Source organism: Suricata suricatta, chromosome 10, assembly GCF_006229205.1.
Source record: "Suricata suricatta isolate VVHF042 chromosome 10, meerkat_22Aug2017_6uvM2_HiC, whole genome shotgun sequence".
Taxonomy (NCBI): domain Eukaryota; kingdom Metazoa; phylum Chordata; class Mammalia; order Carnivora; family Herpestidae; genus Suricata; species Suricata suricatta.
The window spans coordinates 110,853,851-110,868,176 of NC_043709.1; the positions used below are offsets into that span (position 1 = coordinate 110,853,851).

A 14,326-nucleotide genomic window follows, 5' to 3' on the forward strand; every position below is an offset into this window, starting at 1 on the left:
TACTGATTTTATTATTGTTTTTTAATTTCACTGTCTTCAATTCCATGTGACTTTTTTCTGAACGTTAAAACCTGGCTTAGTTAGAAATGAATACCTTCTGGTCTAAGATATTTAAATAGTAAAGCAGAGGGTCCAAAGCATGGAACAGTGGTTACCAACAAGGGACCCAATGGGGTCTGCAAATCCACACAGAAGTCTGGCATGATCTATTTCAATAGGTATTTGAAATTTAAAACACACTGACCCTACAATGTGAACAAACTGTTTTATTTATATCATAGAATGTATATATTTACAATATGGAATATATGCATATGTAATTTTCAAGTTGTCAATGACATTGTGGTTTACAAAATTTATTTTCAAGGCATTACTACTGTCATCACTCTTTACACATTACACAGTGTTTCTTTTCCCAATCAAAGAGTTATCGTTAAGTAAGGACCTTAAAGTCATTAAAACAAAACAAAACAAAAAAACCCTCTGTTTTTGATACAACTTTACACCACAAAGGTGGGCTGCAGTCAAAACAATGGGTTTTATGTTCTGATGGTGCTGCTCGCCGGCTGGCAAGCCACACACTCTGGGAGTCTCGGCTTCCTCATGTGTAAAGTTGGACTCTCATTTCCCTAACCTGCTTCACCAGGCTCGGAGACTCAGAGAAGATGAGAAAGCTGTGCAAAATTGTAAAGTGTTACATGACTAGATCAGGCAGAGTGGAAGCCGGGGTGGCCTATGTACTCTCACTGCAGATTCAGATTTTGTAGAAATGCTCTGGTTGCTTGGACTAGAGTGGGGGCTCCTTGGGCTCAGATGGGAATCAAACCAAGGAGATAAAAGGAAGGAGAGTTTGGAAATGGAGTTGAAGGTTGGGGCACATGTAGGACAAATTCACTTTGAGGCTTCACAAGGCAAGTTCAAAGGTTTGCATTTATTCCAAAATACCCCACATTCATTGGCGAGCCCTAATCTTGACCTGTCTCTGGGTTGTTAGGTTAATGTCTCCCCCATTTCGTCCCAACATAAACAACGGTGATAAGTATGTTGCCACTGACAACTAGAGCTAAATAAAAGCGAGTCAGATATGAACTGAACCCTGAAACCGGATCATTAGCCAAGGTCACAACTGGTTTAGAAATTTGTGTTGTTTTCCTTCCTGTCACTTGCCAGCAATATATGGCACTTTTCCCCCTTGTAGTTTGCAGTTGGCTGGGCCCTGAGCCATGGAGACTGTTTTTAATGGCAAAATCTTCAAAGTTGTACTTAAAATATTTGCATCATAAAATCCCTCATGGGAGCCAAACTTCGCTTCGGGAGGAACCTTCTAGCAAGTGGCAAACTTGCCTTCAGAGAAGGGAGAAGGGCTCCTGCCACCAGCACCACCTTCTAGCCGGTGATCTGCTAGGGCCAACGACACCCTGGGAAGAGTCAGAGCGTCGTGAGACATCCGCAGTGTCTGGGAACAAACTCCAAATGGCTTTTCCAAGCCAACAACAGTGTGAGGTGACTCAGCAGTTAGTCGAGCAATTCAGCAAAACGTGTTTTTCACACATTTAATTGATCCTGTGAGCAAATAAGCGCTGAGGATGAAAGATGAGTAATTGTTCAGTCTTGCTGTGGGAGGGCTCTATCTTCGTTTCTTGTTCTCTCCTCCTGCATCCAGTACGGAACAGACCTCTCTGGGCAGGGACAGGCCAACGCACTTATTATTTGCTTTAAAAAATTAAAAATCAGAAAATAAAAACTGATCATTTGCATTTGAATTCAGAAAGGAAGAAAAAACTTGTCTTTAGCAAAGGATGCCTGATCTTATATGACTCATAATGGAATCTTTCAAAAAGAAATTCTATCATATGCAGTTTAGCCTACAGAAATGAGACATATAGACAAAGGACATTCATGTATTTTTTACTCTGCGAAAGGGATATGAAGGCTCGATGAACAGGAAGAGCGGGGATGAGTGCTGGCTGGAAGATGGTGAATTTTGGAGAAAAGCACCCATCTAATGGGAAATAAGTCCCTCTATGTGGAGTTTAATGACACTCTTCCCACTTCCCTATGAGATCTAAGATAAAATATCAGTTTCTTGTTAAAAAAAAAAAAAAGCTTATGCTCAAAATTATAACCCTCATCCTCCACACATTAAAAAAAAAAGTCAATTTAATTCAACCAGCGTTGTGATCTAATCATTACTCAGAGCTGAAGGTGGTTTTCCATTAAAGCATCTCCGTCACTCTCACTTTCTGACCTGTGAACGTTCTTATTAGCTGACTTATTAAGATGATATCCTGTCTCTGAAGTAAGAAAAAAAGATTATCTCCTTACCTGACATGTCATCAGTGGAGTAATCTTTGTAAAAAAAAAAAAAAAGAAGAAGGAAGAAGAAGAAGAAAGAACTGAGTTACATAGACATTTAAATTTCTGGCACACTATGCTATCCACAGAAAACATCCATAATGTGAGATGTGAGGACAAAGTACTACCTGCTTCATCTTAGGTTGATTTCAACTGGGTTTCAAGGACTCATAGGATGAAATAAAGAACACATTAAACTAACCAAATATTGAATTACATATGCATTTTACACATGCTACATATGCCTGTTACACCTATAAGCAAATACATGTACTTTCTAATAAAAACTATTGGAGAAAGGGGAGCAGTCTGGAAGATGGTGGCCCTATTTGGGTAAATCACGAGCAATGATGTGGACAGAGAAACCTGGTCCCTTACCTCCGTCCTTGTTTACAGACTCATGTGGGAATGTGATCACAAAAGCGTACTGCTGGCCAAGTGGTCAGCTGTGTTTGCTTATTTGATGCCCTTCTTCAAAATGGGTTTGCAGTTAAATCAATTGCTCCCATTAAAAAAGACTTAATCATCCATTTCCTACATAAAAGGTAGCTACTTTTTTGCATGGACCTCAAGCATATTGTAGTATAGAGGTGGAATTTAAGGAAAGGTATTAAGCAGGCTGTGTTGTAGCTTATGAACAAGTAATAAATTGTATCATTTATCTTGAATGTATCATAGATAAGCTGCTATATAACAATTGCCACTTCAGATAGCTGTGAAATTAGGTGATTAACTAGTTGTTACATAACCTTCTAATTTTTGTATAAGTCTAATTACATGAAACAGAAGTTGGTGTTTTGATTTTTTACTTTGCTTTTCTGTTTGGAGTGTCATTGCAACTACTGTATTGTAAATGATGGAAAATAATTGCATATGTTAAAAAATATGAAACTTTATAAAGTAAAAAAAATAAAATTAAAAAAAAAACAGAAAATTCGTTTGGTTTACCATTCTTTATTAGATAGATTTGACTTCTGTGGCAGAAGTGAGAAGCCAAGGTCCCACTTTCCTTCCTGTTAGCGGGAAGGCCCTGAATGCCATGGGGTGCTTTGGCTTCTTCTTCTTTTTTAAATGTTTATTTATTTTTGAGAGAAAGAAAGAAAGAGAGAGAACACAGGCAGAGAAAGAGCAGAGAGAGAGAGGGAGGCACAGAATCTGAAATGGGATCCAGGCTCTGAGTTATCAGCATGGAGCTGGACATGCAGCTTGAACTTACAAACCATGAGATCCTGACCTGAGCCAAAGTAGATGGTTAACCGACTGAGCCACCCAGGTGCCCCAGGACTTCTGAACTGTCTTTGGTCTAACCAGCCACAGGGCACAGGGAGAAGAGATGGGTAGTGGTGGTGTTTAACTTACATATGATACAGAGGCTTTATAGAATATTATCTTATAATCTATATATAAATATTGATGACTTTATATAGTCTTAATGGACTGAGTGGAGATAATGTAACTATGGGACCGTCTTTTCTGAGGGACAATGGAGTCACTCTACTCCTTTCCTCATCTGAGTGTGGCCCTTTTGTGACTTGGGACTCCCCCTGCCTAAGGCCACAGAGCCCATTGCCTGTGCTGACCACCCTTGGTCTGGCTCTTGCTGCGGATACACTCTCCCATGATCCCGCCACATCCTTGGGAAGTCCTGGTTCTGGTCTGGAGCCAGAGGTCAGCCATTTGGACAAGATTGTTTTGTAGAGCATGTTCCACTTCTGTGCTGACTTGTGTCTATTCCTACCTCTCCTCTTGGAGTAGCTCAAATTGTCAGTTTTAATCTACAAATCCCTTTATGATTGGGGTCCCTCAACATTCAATATTAGCTCTCCAGCTCCACTTCTCACTGTCTGTGGAGATAAACAACCTGTGAGTTTTGGCGTTTGCATTGGGCCTCCTGGTCAGTGAGAAAATTAACAAATCTGTCCATCTTCTCTTTTCTACTTCCTCACACCTTGCATGCATATAGGAACCAAAGCCGTGGTATTTTCTTGGCTTGCTACACACCTCTCGTAACTAATCCTGAGGTGACAGAATTGGATTTAGTGACAGTCTGAAGGCTGCTATGACAACCAGCTGATGCAGGCACTCCACACGGAGGGAATTTGCAACAGGTCTGTGCAAAGCTTGCCCTTTGGTGGTGGAGGGTGGCACATGGCTGTTTGTGCACAAGACACACCTAGGATAGATCTAGTGCTCCTTATGCCTTCAAAGCACCACACGCATATTAATGAATCTAAAAGAAATAACAAAGCCTTATTGTGTAATCTGGGAAATAAGAACTAGTTGGTGTTGAAAGTGGAAAAGAATCCGGACTTTTCTCTGGGCTTACAGTGGGTAAAGCTAGGACTCCCTCAAAACGTTTGACTTGATGAAATGATCCAGAGGGAGCAAAGGAAAATAATAGGAATATTAGGTAGCTTTCTGTATAATTTTTCTTTTATTTAGCTCTAGGGTATTGGCTCCTTCAATTCTGAATTCCCCAGGGGTCTTTTGGCAGCCTGGGCCTTCCAGTAAACTCATTAAGAAGGTCCTGTTCTCCCTCCCGTCCCCTCCTCAGGTGTTCAAGCAAGCAGTCGATCATGCACTTCCATATCTGCACACACAGATATAAGGAAACTTTTGACTTTTCTAAATAAGAAAAAAAAAATCACATCTGCTAATATACTTAAGAAAAAAAAAATAACCCAAACCCCAGCTAGGAGTTTCCACAGGAGCACTAGAGACACCACAAAGAACAGGAAGAAATATGCCTTTTATTAGGAGTCTCATATATACAGGGAAAGCTGTTTCTCACAGCTCAGGGAAGGCTGTAAGAAAGAGCCGCCGTCATCCAAGGTCACCGTGCTGACATTGGTAACACCATTTAAACATCGCCACACACTATGAACACATAGAACCGTTACACAGAAATGCAAAAGAGACACAGGTACATGTGGACACTTCACATATTTTCTAAAAACACGTGGACACAAAAATACAATGTGCCAGTAAAAAAAAAAATAGGCGTATCAGTACATGTCTTTTTTTTTTTTTTTGCTTGTTTTCTTTTCTTTTTTTGTTAATACATGGTATGCTGAGCTTTCATCTCAAGCTTTCTTCACATCGGGATTTGCAGGCACTTTAGCAACCCAGCCATGGTTCACAATACATGATGTCCAGACTGACAGCGGAAAAACACAGGAGCAACTGAGATCCTCGCGACCCACACATACATTATGATATTGACTTGAGAGCAATCTTTTGTACCACTGTTTTGTGAACACGTTTTCCCTGATCTGTCTTCGTTTTGTGGCAGAATTATTTAGTAGCATTGATGGCATCACCAGGCAGAGATACAGCATCTGGGTACACTAGACAAATGTCATTTCCAACTGACTCTAAAAACTGTAGCGAGCAGATGAGTTTTTAGAATCCCAAAACGACCATCTGATTTATCTTTATCCCACTCTATGCCCCTCCTGCCAACCTGTCAAATGAAAACTAATTAAAATAATTACTGGGATGTTGTGGGCCAGAAGCTCATCCTGGGAGAATTCTTTCCTTAGCTCCCACCTCCCACGTTATGATACACACGGGACCGGTGGGCAGGCTCCATCCTTCCCCGGCCAGAAGTCACTCCCTGTCCCTTGTCCCCCCCACAGAGCTGCGCTGACTCAACACACGTGTCAGGAACATGACCGAACAAGTGTATTTATAAACGCAGACTAGAATGATCGCTTTATTGGTAATGTCGAGTTATAAGGCAGTTGCAAAAGGACCCCCGTGATAACCGGACAGTGTTGGATATGGCTTAGCTTCCTTACTAGGATGAAGGAACGTTCCTGTTGCAAGGGGCCGCGAGAAAACAGGGAAAACCACGCTGATTACAAAGTACTATAAATGACTGTGCTGTGAAGTGCTGTAAAGCCCCAATTTCTGGTGTATGTCCCCCACTTTGATCCACCAGAGATTGGGATGTCGCCTCACATCAAAGAAAACCGAAAGGGGAGAAAGAGGAATCAATATCGCCCTCAACTTCAAGGAAATCTGTCACAAGCTGTAGGGGCTGTAACACAAAGCCATGGACATCTCATGGGTGAGGTCAACATTCCTGGTACTCCAGAGACGCAGAGTGTGTGAATGCCTCGAACAGATGATTGTCAGATGGCGGGAAATCCCTCCATGAAAGAGACACTTGAGACAGTGGCAAAGACATTAAGGCCTTCCATTTCTTCACCCATACTGCTTAAAGGCACTGATACCAACAAACAGAAAAATTCCATAGTACCATCGAGGGTTTTAAAAAAACTCCCAAAATACAAGTCTTCATAAGAAAATGTCCTTTATTGCATGAAGCCTCCGCTCTTCTCCTGTTCAGGAATAGAAGGGTTTCCCTTTCTCGGGAGTCTGGAGTCTGTTCAGCCTGGCGACCTGAGAAGGGGAGGGGGGCACGTCCTGCCGGAAGGGCCCCTTGGGAGGGGTGTACGTGGGGTCCCGGACTTTCTTGTACGAGTCATAGTTGTTGAGCCCCTCAGGAGGAGGCTGCTGCTTCATCTGCTGCTCTTTCCGTCTCTGTTCCTGGCGAAGGAGCTCCTGGGTCTCCAGCATCACCCTGGCGTTGAAGCCGTGCCCGCCCAGGTAGCCGTTCCTGGAGCCCTGGTAGCTGGAGTATCTGGGGTTCTCCTTGGCACTCTGGAAGCCTTCCCCAGGGGCGTAGTTCTGCTCCCAGGAATCCTGGGACACAGAGCTGGCATTTTTCCTGCTTTGCCTAGAAAAGCAAATCCGAAAGGTTAGTGTGAGGGTTGAGAGAAGGGGAGGGAGAGAAAGGAAACGACGAAAGGAGCTGGGGGTGCGGGGAGTGGAATGTGCGTTTGAACCCCTCAGTCAACAGTGCTGCGCCACACTCATGTGCAGCCACAGGGATGTAGGCTGGAGCATTAACACAGGACCACCCTCGGCAAACACTGGCCAAACAGGACACAGTGCTGAGGGCTTCGGCGGCTATCCAAAAGCAAGGGTCCTTCTTCTGCGTCTGGGCAGGCACTATTGATTCTGCTTAGGGTAATAGTACCCCCTGCAATTTAGACACATTGGCAAGATGCTGTACGGGGGTATTAGAGATCTGGCAGCTTCTACCCCAGCAGGAATTGCTTGTTGTAGACTGTTACAATTCAATCCTAAACAAGCAAAACAAATATTTTACACAGCTGCCACCATAATGCCCGAGACACTAGCTAATAGGAAGTACATGTAATGGATTACAATATGAGTTCAGTTATGAAAGATTTAAGTCTAGACTCCTATATGATTAAAAATGCAACAGGCAGTCCCTTAAAGCCCCGGCTTTCGAGATATATATGTCAGCAACTGACACTCTTCAGCATCCATGCTCATCAAGACTGTAGAATCTGGAAAGTCTACAGAGTAAGCACTATGTTCCTACACACCGTACCCTCCCCGAAGGCTGGGGTAACCTACTTAACTCCCTGTCACCCCAGGATAGGGAAATAAATCAGAGCCATATAGAAATGTCTAAGTCTTATCACTTCTGCAATAAAGTTGCACATCATTTTCAGGAAACATTATTGTTTTGAAACATCTTTAATTTACTATCAAGTCTCTAGATGCTTTTATGAATTTACAATAAGATTGGTTATGATAAAGTAAAACAATTTTGTGCCAGAAATGAAGACATGTCCTAATTTTTCGCCTTAAAAATGGAAGAGAGGGAGAGAGAATTGAGTAATAAAACAAAATATATTGCTCCATTTATCAATAAGAAAATCATTTGGCGACAGTATGTATTGCTCAGCCTTTCACACCAACACACACAACATGACAAGATGTTCAGAGAGACTCCCGTGAAGCGAAAATACACTCTATGCAGACACTGGGGCTCTCAGAAGAATGAAGCATTTGCATTTTTGAACATTCAGAAGTGCCACCAGCCTGGTTTGGGATAAACTCTCCCCATTTTCCATATGGCCTAAAACGTAGTTGGGGTATTTTCAGTAAGGAAAATGAACTAATGTCCAGCGTCATCTCTGGGTATGACTGTGATTAATTGGGCAGTCCCCCGTTATCTTTATCTGGTTCTCTTTTAATGGGAATCAGACCATTCGTACAATCAGCCCAGGCAAGAATCCTTAGATTTGATGGAATAGTTTATTTGCCTAAAGCACTGATTATCTTCGCTTAAAAAGTCATAAATTAATCTGCCCAGGGACATGAATGATGGAATGTGCCAGCATGAAACCAGGGATTTGACATTAATCATGAAACTTTAATTAAAACAACGAACTTGTTACTGATGTTCCAGCAACAAAAGTGGAATTCCTTCATGGGTTAGTTATCAGTTTAAAGATAACCAGAAGTAGGCCACAGAAATTTCATCCTTAGCCTACTGAGATCCACTAACCCTCTCCGTCCCCCAACCCCCAACTCTACGAAGCCCGAGGCTTCACTCTATGGCGCTCATGTACCATAAGCTGAGTTTTGAATCATTTCAGGAAGACAGAGTCTTTTTTATTTAAATACATTGAGAAGTCACTAATGGTTTTTTAGGGACAGAAATTATGATGATGTGAAAGAATTTCTTGTAACTAAAATTTTCTTCAAATTAAGCTGTCTAGAAGGAAGCAAGCAGACCTCCCTGAGATTTGCAGCTATGTAGGGAAAGAATATGCACATAGATACAGGCCCACATACACATAGATACACACGATTCCTTGGCAAGTGGGGTATCAATAAGCTCTCAATTAAGGAGAGAACAAGAAATGAGCAGATCATAGAGAAACTCGAGAAAACTGCAGACAGTGAAAGTTTTCTACATATGCTCAGGATCAGGTAGATACGGATTCCAATCCTGTCTGCCACTTGCTGGCTGTGTGACCCCAGCAGAATTATGCTGTTTGGGCCCAAGTTGTCTCATGTGTGAAATAGACAAGATACCTAACCTCACAGGATATGGGGAGAAATAAATGAAATAACACCTGTAAAATGCTTAGGAAAGTGTGTCATACGGTAAATGACTGACTAATGGGTATTGGAAGAGTAGTTTGAGGCGAAGTCACTCTGTCCTCAGGTTAGCCTCTGGGCTTTGAAGGGGCATCTTTGTGACCAAGGGAAAACAATAAGCAAAAATATTAGCTCTCCATCTTTTGTCAGGAGTATTGGGTAGAAATCAAGAAGCAGGGAGAGGCACCAAAGAAAAACTGAAGAAGCTTCTCTAAGTGACGGCAACTCCGCTTTCCCAGAGACCGGAAAGAAGCTTTTGACCGTCCCATGATTGCTTAGTCGAAGGCCACAAATAACAATAGCAGGAACAAAATATCAATCTCTGTTCACTGAATTTCTTTATAACCAACACACAGCTGTGTCTGGTCCTAGAGTGAGTCCACTAGAGTTTTCTGAATCCACTCAGGGCAAATGCCCTGGTTTGGCAAGAATTATCATTTAATGACTGTAACTGTTTCCAATATGGCTTGAAGACCAACATCAGGCACCAAAGACCCAATGCTCCAGGAAAGCAATTTAGTCACTAAGGTGAGGATGACATAGAAGGATGAAGAAAGATATAAAGACCAAGTCTGGCAAGTTGACAAGCAGCTGAGAGACATAATAAATGGGCCTAGGGGGGAGACCATGTCTGGGTGCAGAAGACAGAGGGCAAGTGAGGTGTACAGAGCGGAGAAGTCCACCACCAACAGACAGGAAGCCATGGGAGAAGGAAGCTGAAGAGCAAATGGGGAGACAGCCAGAAAAGAAAAACTACAGATATTTAATAGAGGATCTTAAGTAAGTCTTTCTCTGAGTGACTATAACTGAACATACTTCTACTCGGTTCTAGAGTTGCCTTTTAAACACCAAGAAATCTAGAAATTTTATTTATTTATTTTTATTTAAATTAAAAAAATCTATTTATTTAAGAGATTTCATTCTTAAAAAAATATCTACACCTAACATGGGATTTGAACTTACAACCACGGGATCAAGTGGCAACACTCCACAGACTGACCCAGCCAAGTGCCCAGAGCTACATTGCCTTTTATTTATTTATTTTAAAACAAACTGAGGGTTGAAGGGGGAGGGGGCGGAGGAAGGGAGTGGTGGTCATGGAGGAAGGCACTTGTGGGGAAGAGCACTGGGTGTTATATGGAAACCAATTTGACAATAAACCATTAAAAAAATAATAAAATAAAATCAAAACCAGCAATTTAGCATTCAAAAACAGACATCTAGAAATTTTAAAAAGATTAGAGAAAAGAAAGTGAGAAAGTAAAAAAGAATAAGTCATTTAGGAATTTTAAAAAACTAAAAAAGGAACCCTAGTCTGACAGAATTATGCGTGGGTCCACTCAGGTCTCCTTTCCTCCCGAACTAGTGATTCAACTTGACCAGCATTCCTTACCGACATTTCAAAACGTAATTTGAATTCTGGCTAGAGACTGGTTACTCACAGCGAGAATTTACTTACCACCCCTGCTGGCATGCCTCCCTCTAGTTCAGACCCCTCTCTCTAGTGCTACTGGCACAAAGTCTTGACCATTTGTTTTATTTTACGCTCCACTTTGCAAGAGAACTGCTGCCGCGTGTAAAGTCTTTTTGGTCCCGAATGCCATACCGCCTTGTTTAGACAAAACTCCGCCAACTGTCAACATCTGAAAAGCAGAGGTCAACCGTCTTTGAAGAATATCACGTGTCAGAAATCCGGTTTCGACTCAAGCCCATGTAGGTTCTTGCGGTCTTCCTCTGAGCTCTTTTGGTCCCGCTACCTTCCTCTGGACCTCCTCACCCAGCCTTTGTCAGGGGTGCCCAAGCTGGGTGCAGCTCCACGTCCCTAAACCTTCCCACAAGTGTATAGTCCCATCAAGAGCTGCTCTCCAAAGGCACAGAACAGACTGTAGAGCCTCCCACCTTCTCGCCTGAAACTACAACTTCTTCATCGTGGGGTTTCTGCTTTTCTCTCGTCAACACAGAATAAAATGCCTAGTAGTAATAAGGGGGCTATGCTGAGCCCAGAGGGAGTTTTGAGTATTTAGGGAAACACCACGGATGGCAGCAGTCCTGGCGGCAACAGCCCTCTCCTCCAGGAATTAGCTCCTTCTGCCGGTGCTTCCGAAGGGAGAGGGGAGCAAGGGAGCCTGGAGGAGGAGGTGGACAAGACAGCGGAGCATCAGTCTGGAATATGGGGCTACCTGGGAATGCGACCAGGAGAAAGTCAAGGGATCCCTCTTTGCCTTCTTCCTCAGGACTGGGGCCCCGGGGGCTCTTCTCCCACCAGGCTGTGCATGCTGTTGGGCCCCACACCCACCACCTCTCCCACTTCTGTCCTCAGCCCTGTGCATTTCCCGACTCACTCTGCCTCTTACATACGCTTTCTGATATTTCTCCTCTACTTCTTAAACCCTCAAACACACTAAAATTTGTGAAGTCAAACAATTTGCCAAAAAGATAAGATAACAGCCCCTGCCCAGGCAATGCCATTCCCACGGGCCATGATGTGCTACTGACCATCAGGTACATCGAGTCATCAACCTGATCACAATCATCCTTCTGATGGAAAGCAAGCCAAGCAGGCAGGGTGGAGGAGTCTATACAGAAGAGCCTTTATGTATAATCCTGGAAGTGTTTCGTATTTGGTGCACTGGGCTGGTTCACACAGCAGCCTTCTTCTAAACAGGGAAGTAGAACACAGAGAGGAACTTCGCGCCTCCACCCATTGGCATTTCAGACTTGGGAACCAACGTTCTCAGTAACAATGAACCTTATGAAGTTAGGGTTTAGGGAACAGGCAGGTTTGGGTCTGAATTCTGGCGGACTTATGTACCAGCCGTGTGACCTTGGGGGAAGTTACTTAATTTCTCTGAGCTCCTTCCTGGTAAGACAACATGATGCCCAAGGTCCTGTCCAGACCTAAACTTCAGTGACTCATTCATTTATTTTTTATTTTTTATTTTTTAATCTTTATTTATTTTTGAGAGAGATAGAGAGACAGAGTGCAATTAGGGGAGGGGCAGAGAGAGGGAGACACAGAATCTGAAGCAGTTTCCAGGCCCTGAGCTGTAAGCACAGTGCCCCATGTGGAGCTCGAACTGACAGACCCTGAGATCATGACCTGAGCCAAAGCTGGATGCTTAACCGACTGAGCCACTCAGGCGCCCCAAATTTCAGTGACTCTTACTCAGAGTGGGATAAATAGATATTCTCCTATGTAAAAGAAAAAAGCAATTTTCCTATTTAAAAGAAAAAAAAATTAGTTTTTGAAGGAGATACAGCTTTATAGATAAAAAAAACTGAATGAACAATATTACAATACTAGTAAACTACAACTAGGAGAATGATGGTACTTATCGTGGTAGATTTTCATTCACATTCTCATTCCCTTGTCTGATCTACGTCAATGTAGCCAAGTCCCTCATGGTTATTATGATTATTTAACATTTAGAGTGACTCATCCTTATGAAAAATTAGAAGCAAATCAAGACCACTTTTGTATAGGTCAGTCAAGTTAAGCAGAGAAGCATTTCCCGCCTCCACACTGCGGTGCTCAAATTTAAAGCAATCTACTTTGATACAAACATAGTAAGTGGATTTCTTCCACCAAAATATTTTTGTCACCTGGTTTGGGGATAGAACAAAAATACCTATAAGAATTGTGATTATAGGAGTGAAGTGTAGGAAGTCTGGGAAGAGGCGTATTTTTAAGGAGGTACTTTTATTCTTTACTGTTCACAGAGGAAATACTCAGATAGGACAGTAGCTACCATTTCAGTGTATTAGGGCTCGGTCACCTGAGCGCTCTCCAGGCCTTTGGCAGAGAACCCCCCACCCGGCTTGTCACCTCACAAGGCGGGCATCCCTGGGACTCTGAGGGTCCGCAATGAACAAGGGCAAGGATGGTGAGAGAGCAAGAGAGATCCCACCTGGGCACAGACCATGGGGCACCCCCCACCAACCCTCTCACAGCATCTGACACGCTAGTCACCCTCCCAGCTAGGCACAATAACAGCTCTCCCGTTTTCAGATGACGGACCTGTCCGGTGCTCGGCCACCTGGGAAGCGGCAGAACCAGTACCAGAAACCGGGTGTGACCCCTGAGCCCGGTGCTCCCACGGGAGATCATCTCGCTCTGGGTCAGGCAGCTTGGGGGTCACGTGACCACGCCGGCCTCTCCCGCCAGACTTTGGGGGGGGGGGGGCGTCGGCGGGCCACGCAGGCTGAGCAGCGCCCCCTGCAGGCCGCGCGCGGAGGCGGACGTACCGGGGCAGGGAGCTGTACTGGCGCTGCGCCTGCTGGAACCCCTCGCGCTCCTCCTGCCGCTGGCGCTGCATCTGCACCTCCACCGACACCGAGTGCCTGCCGCTCTGCGCCGCCGCTCTCGCGCTGGGCTGAAGGGCGAAAAGGCGACACGGTTAGCGACAGGCGCCTTCTGGCTAGCGCGGCCGGTGGGCCTCGTTCCGATTCGTAAGCATTGACCTAGAAACAGGTTACACATGCGGTGAGTTTTTAAAAAGGCATCTCAAGTGTGAGAAAAGAGACTCTTACACCTCCAAATAACTCAAGCATCTTAAGTTTTGATTATGGTTTTAGGATAGCCTGAAATTGAGAGGTTAACTTTTCTTTCTTTCTTTTTTAAGAGAGAGAGAGAGAGAGCACGAGAGCTCGAGCGAGCAGGGGAGGGGCAGAGAGAGGGGGGACAGAGGATCAGAGGCAGGCTCAGTGCCGAGAGCAGAGAGCCGGATGTTGGGGCTCAAACTCCCTGGGAGATGCTGACATACTGAGCTACCCAGGTACTCTGAGAGGTCAACTTTTCCAGTCTTCCTGACGTTTGGTAAATACAAACATTAGGTACCAGTTTGCATCCCCTGTATATCCAGCAAGCTCAGGGGAGCAAAGCTCCACAGGAGACCAGAAGAGGCCAATGCCAAAAATAAATAAGTAAATAAATAATTCGAAAAAGTGGGAAGGTCCATGGGTGCACACTTGAAACTTG

At 43.8% G+C, this 14,326-nt stretch overlaps 1 protein-coding gene across 1 annotated transcript in view; it reads right to left on the reverse strand.

Moving 5' to 3' along the window:
* Nucleotides 1-5,085: 5,085 nt before the first annotated feature.
* Nucleotides 5,086-14,326, reverse strand: part of PARD3 (par-3 family cell polarity regulator) — a 524,039-nt gene continuing 514,798 nt past the window's right edge. The window contains exons 24-25 of the mRNA XM_029955571.1: nt 13,594-13,721; nt 5,086-7,099 (exon numbers count right to left, since the gene is read on the reverse strand). Of these exons, the coding sequence (XP_029811431.1) occupies nt 6,706-7,099; nt 13,594-13,721 (522 nt within the window). The 3' untranslated portion in view covers nt 5,086-6,705. The remainder of the gene's footprint in view (nt 7,100-13,593; nt 13,722-14,326) is intronic.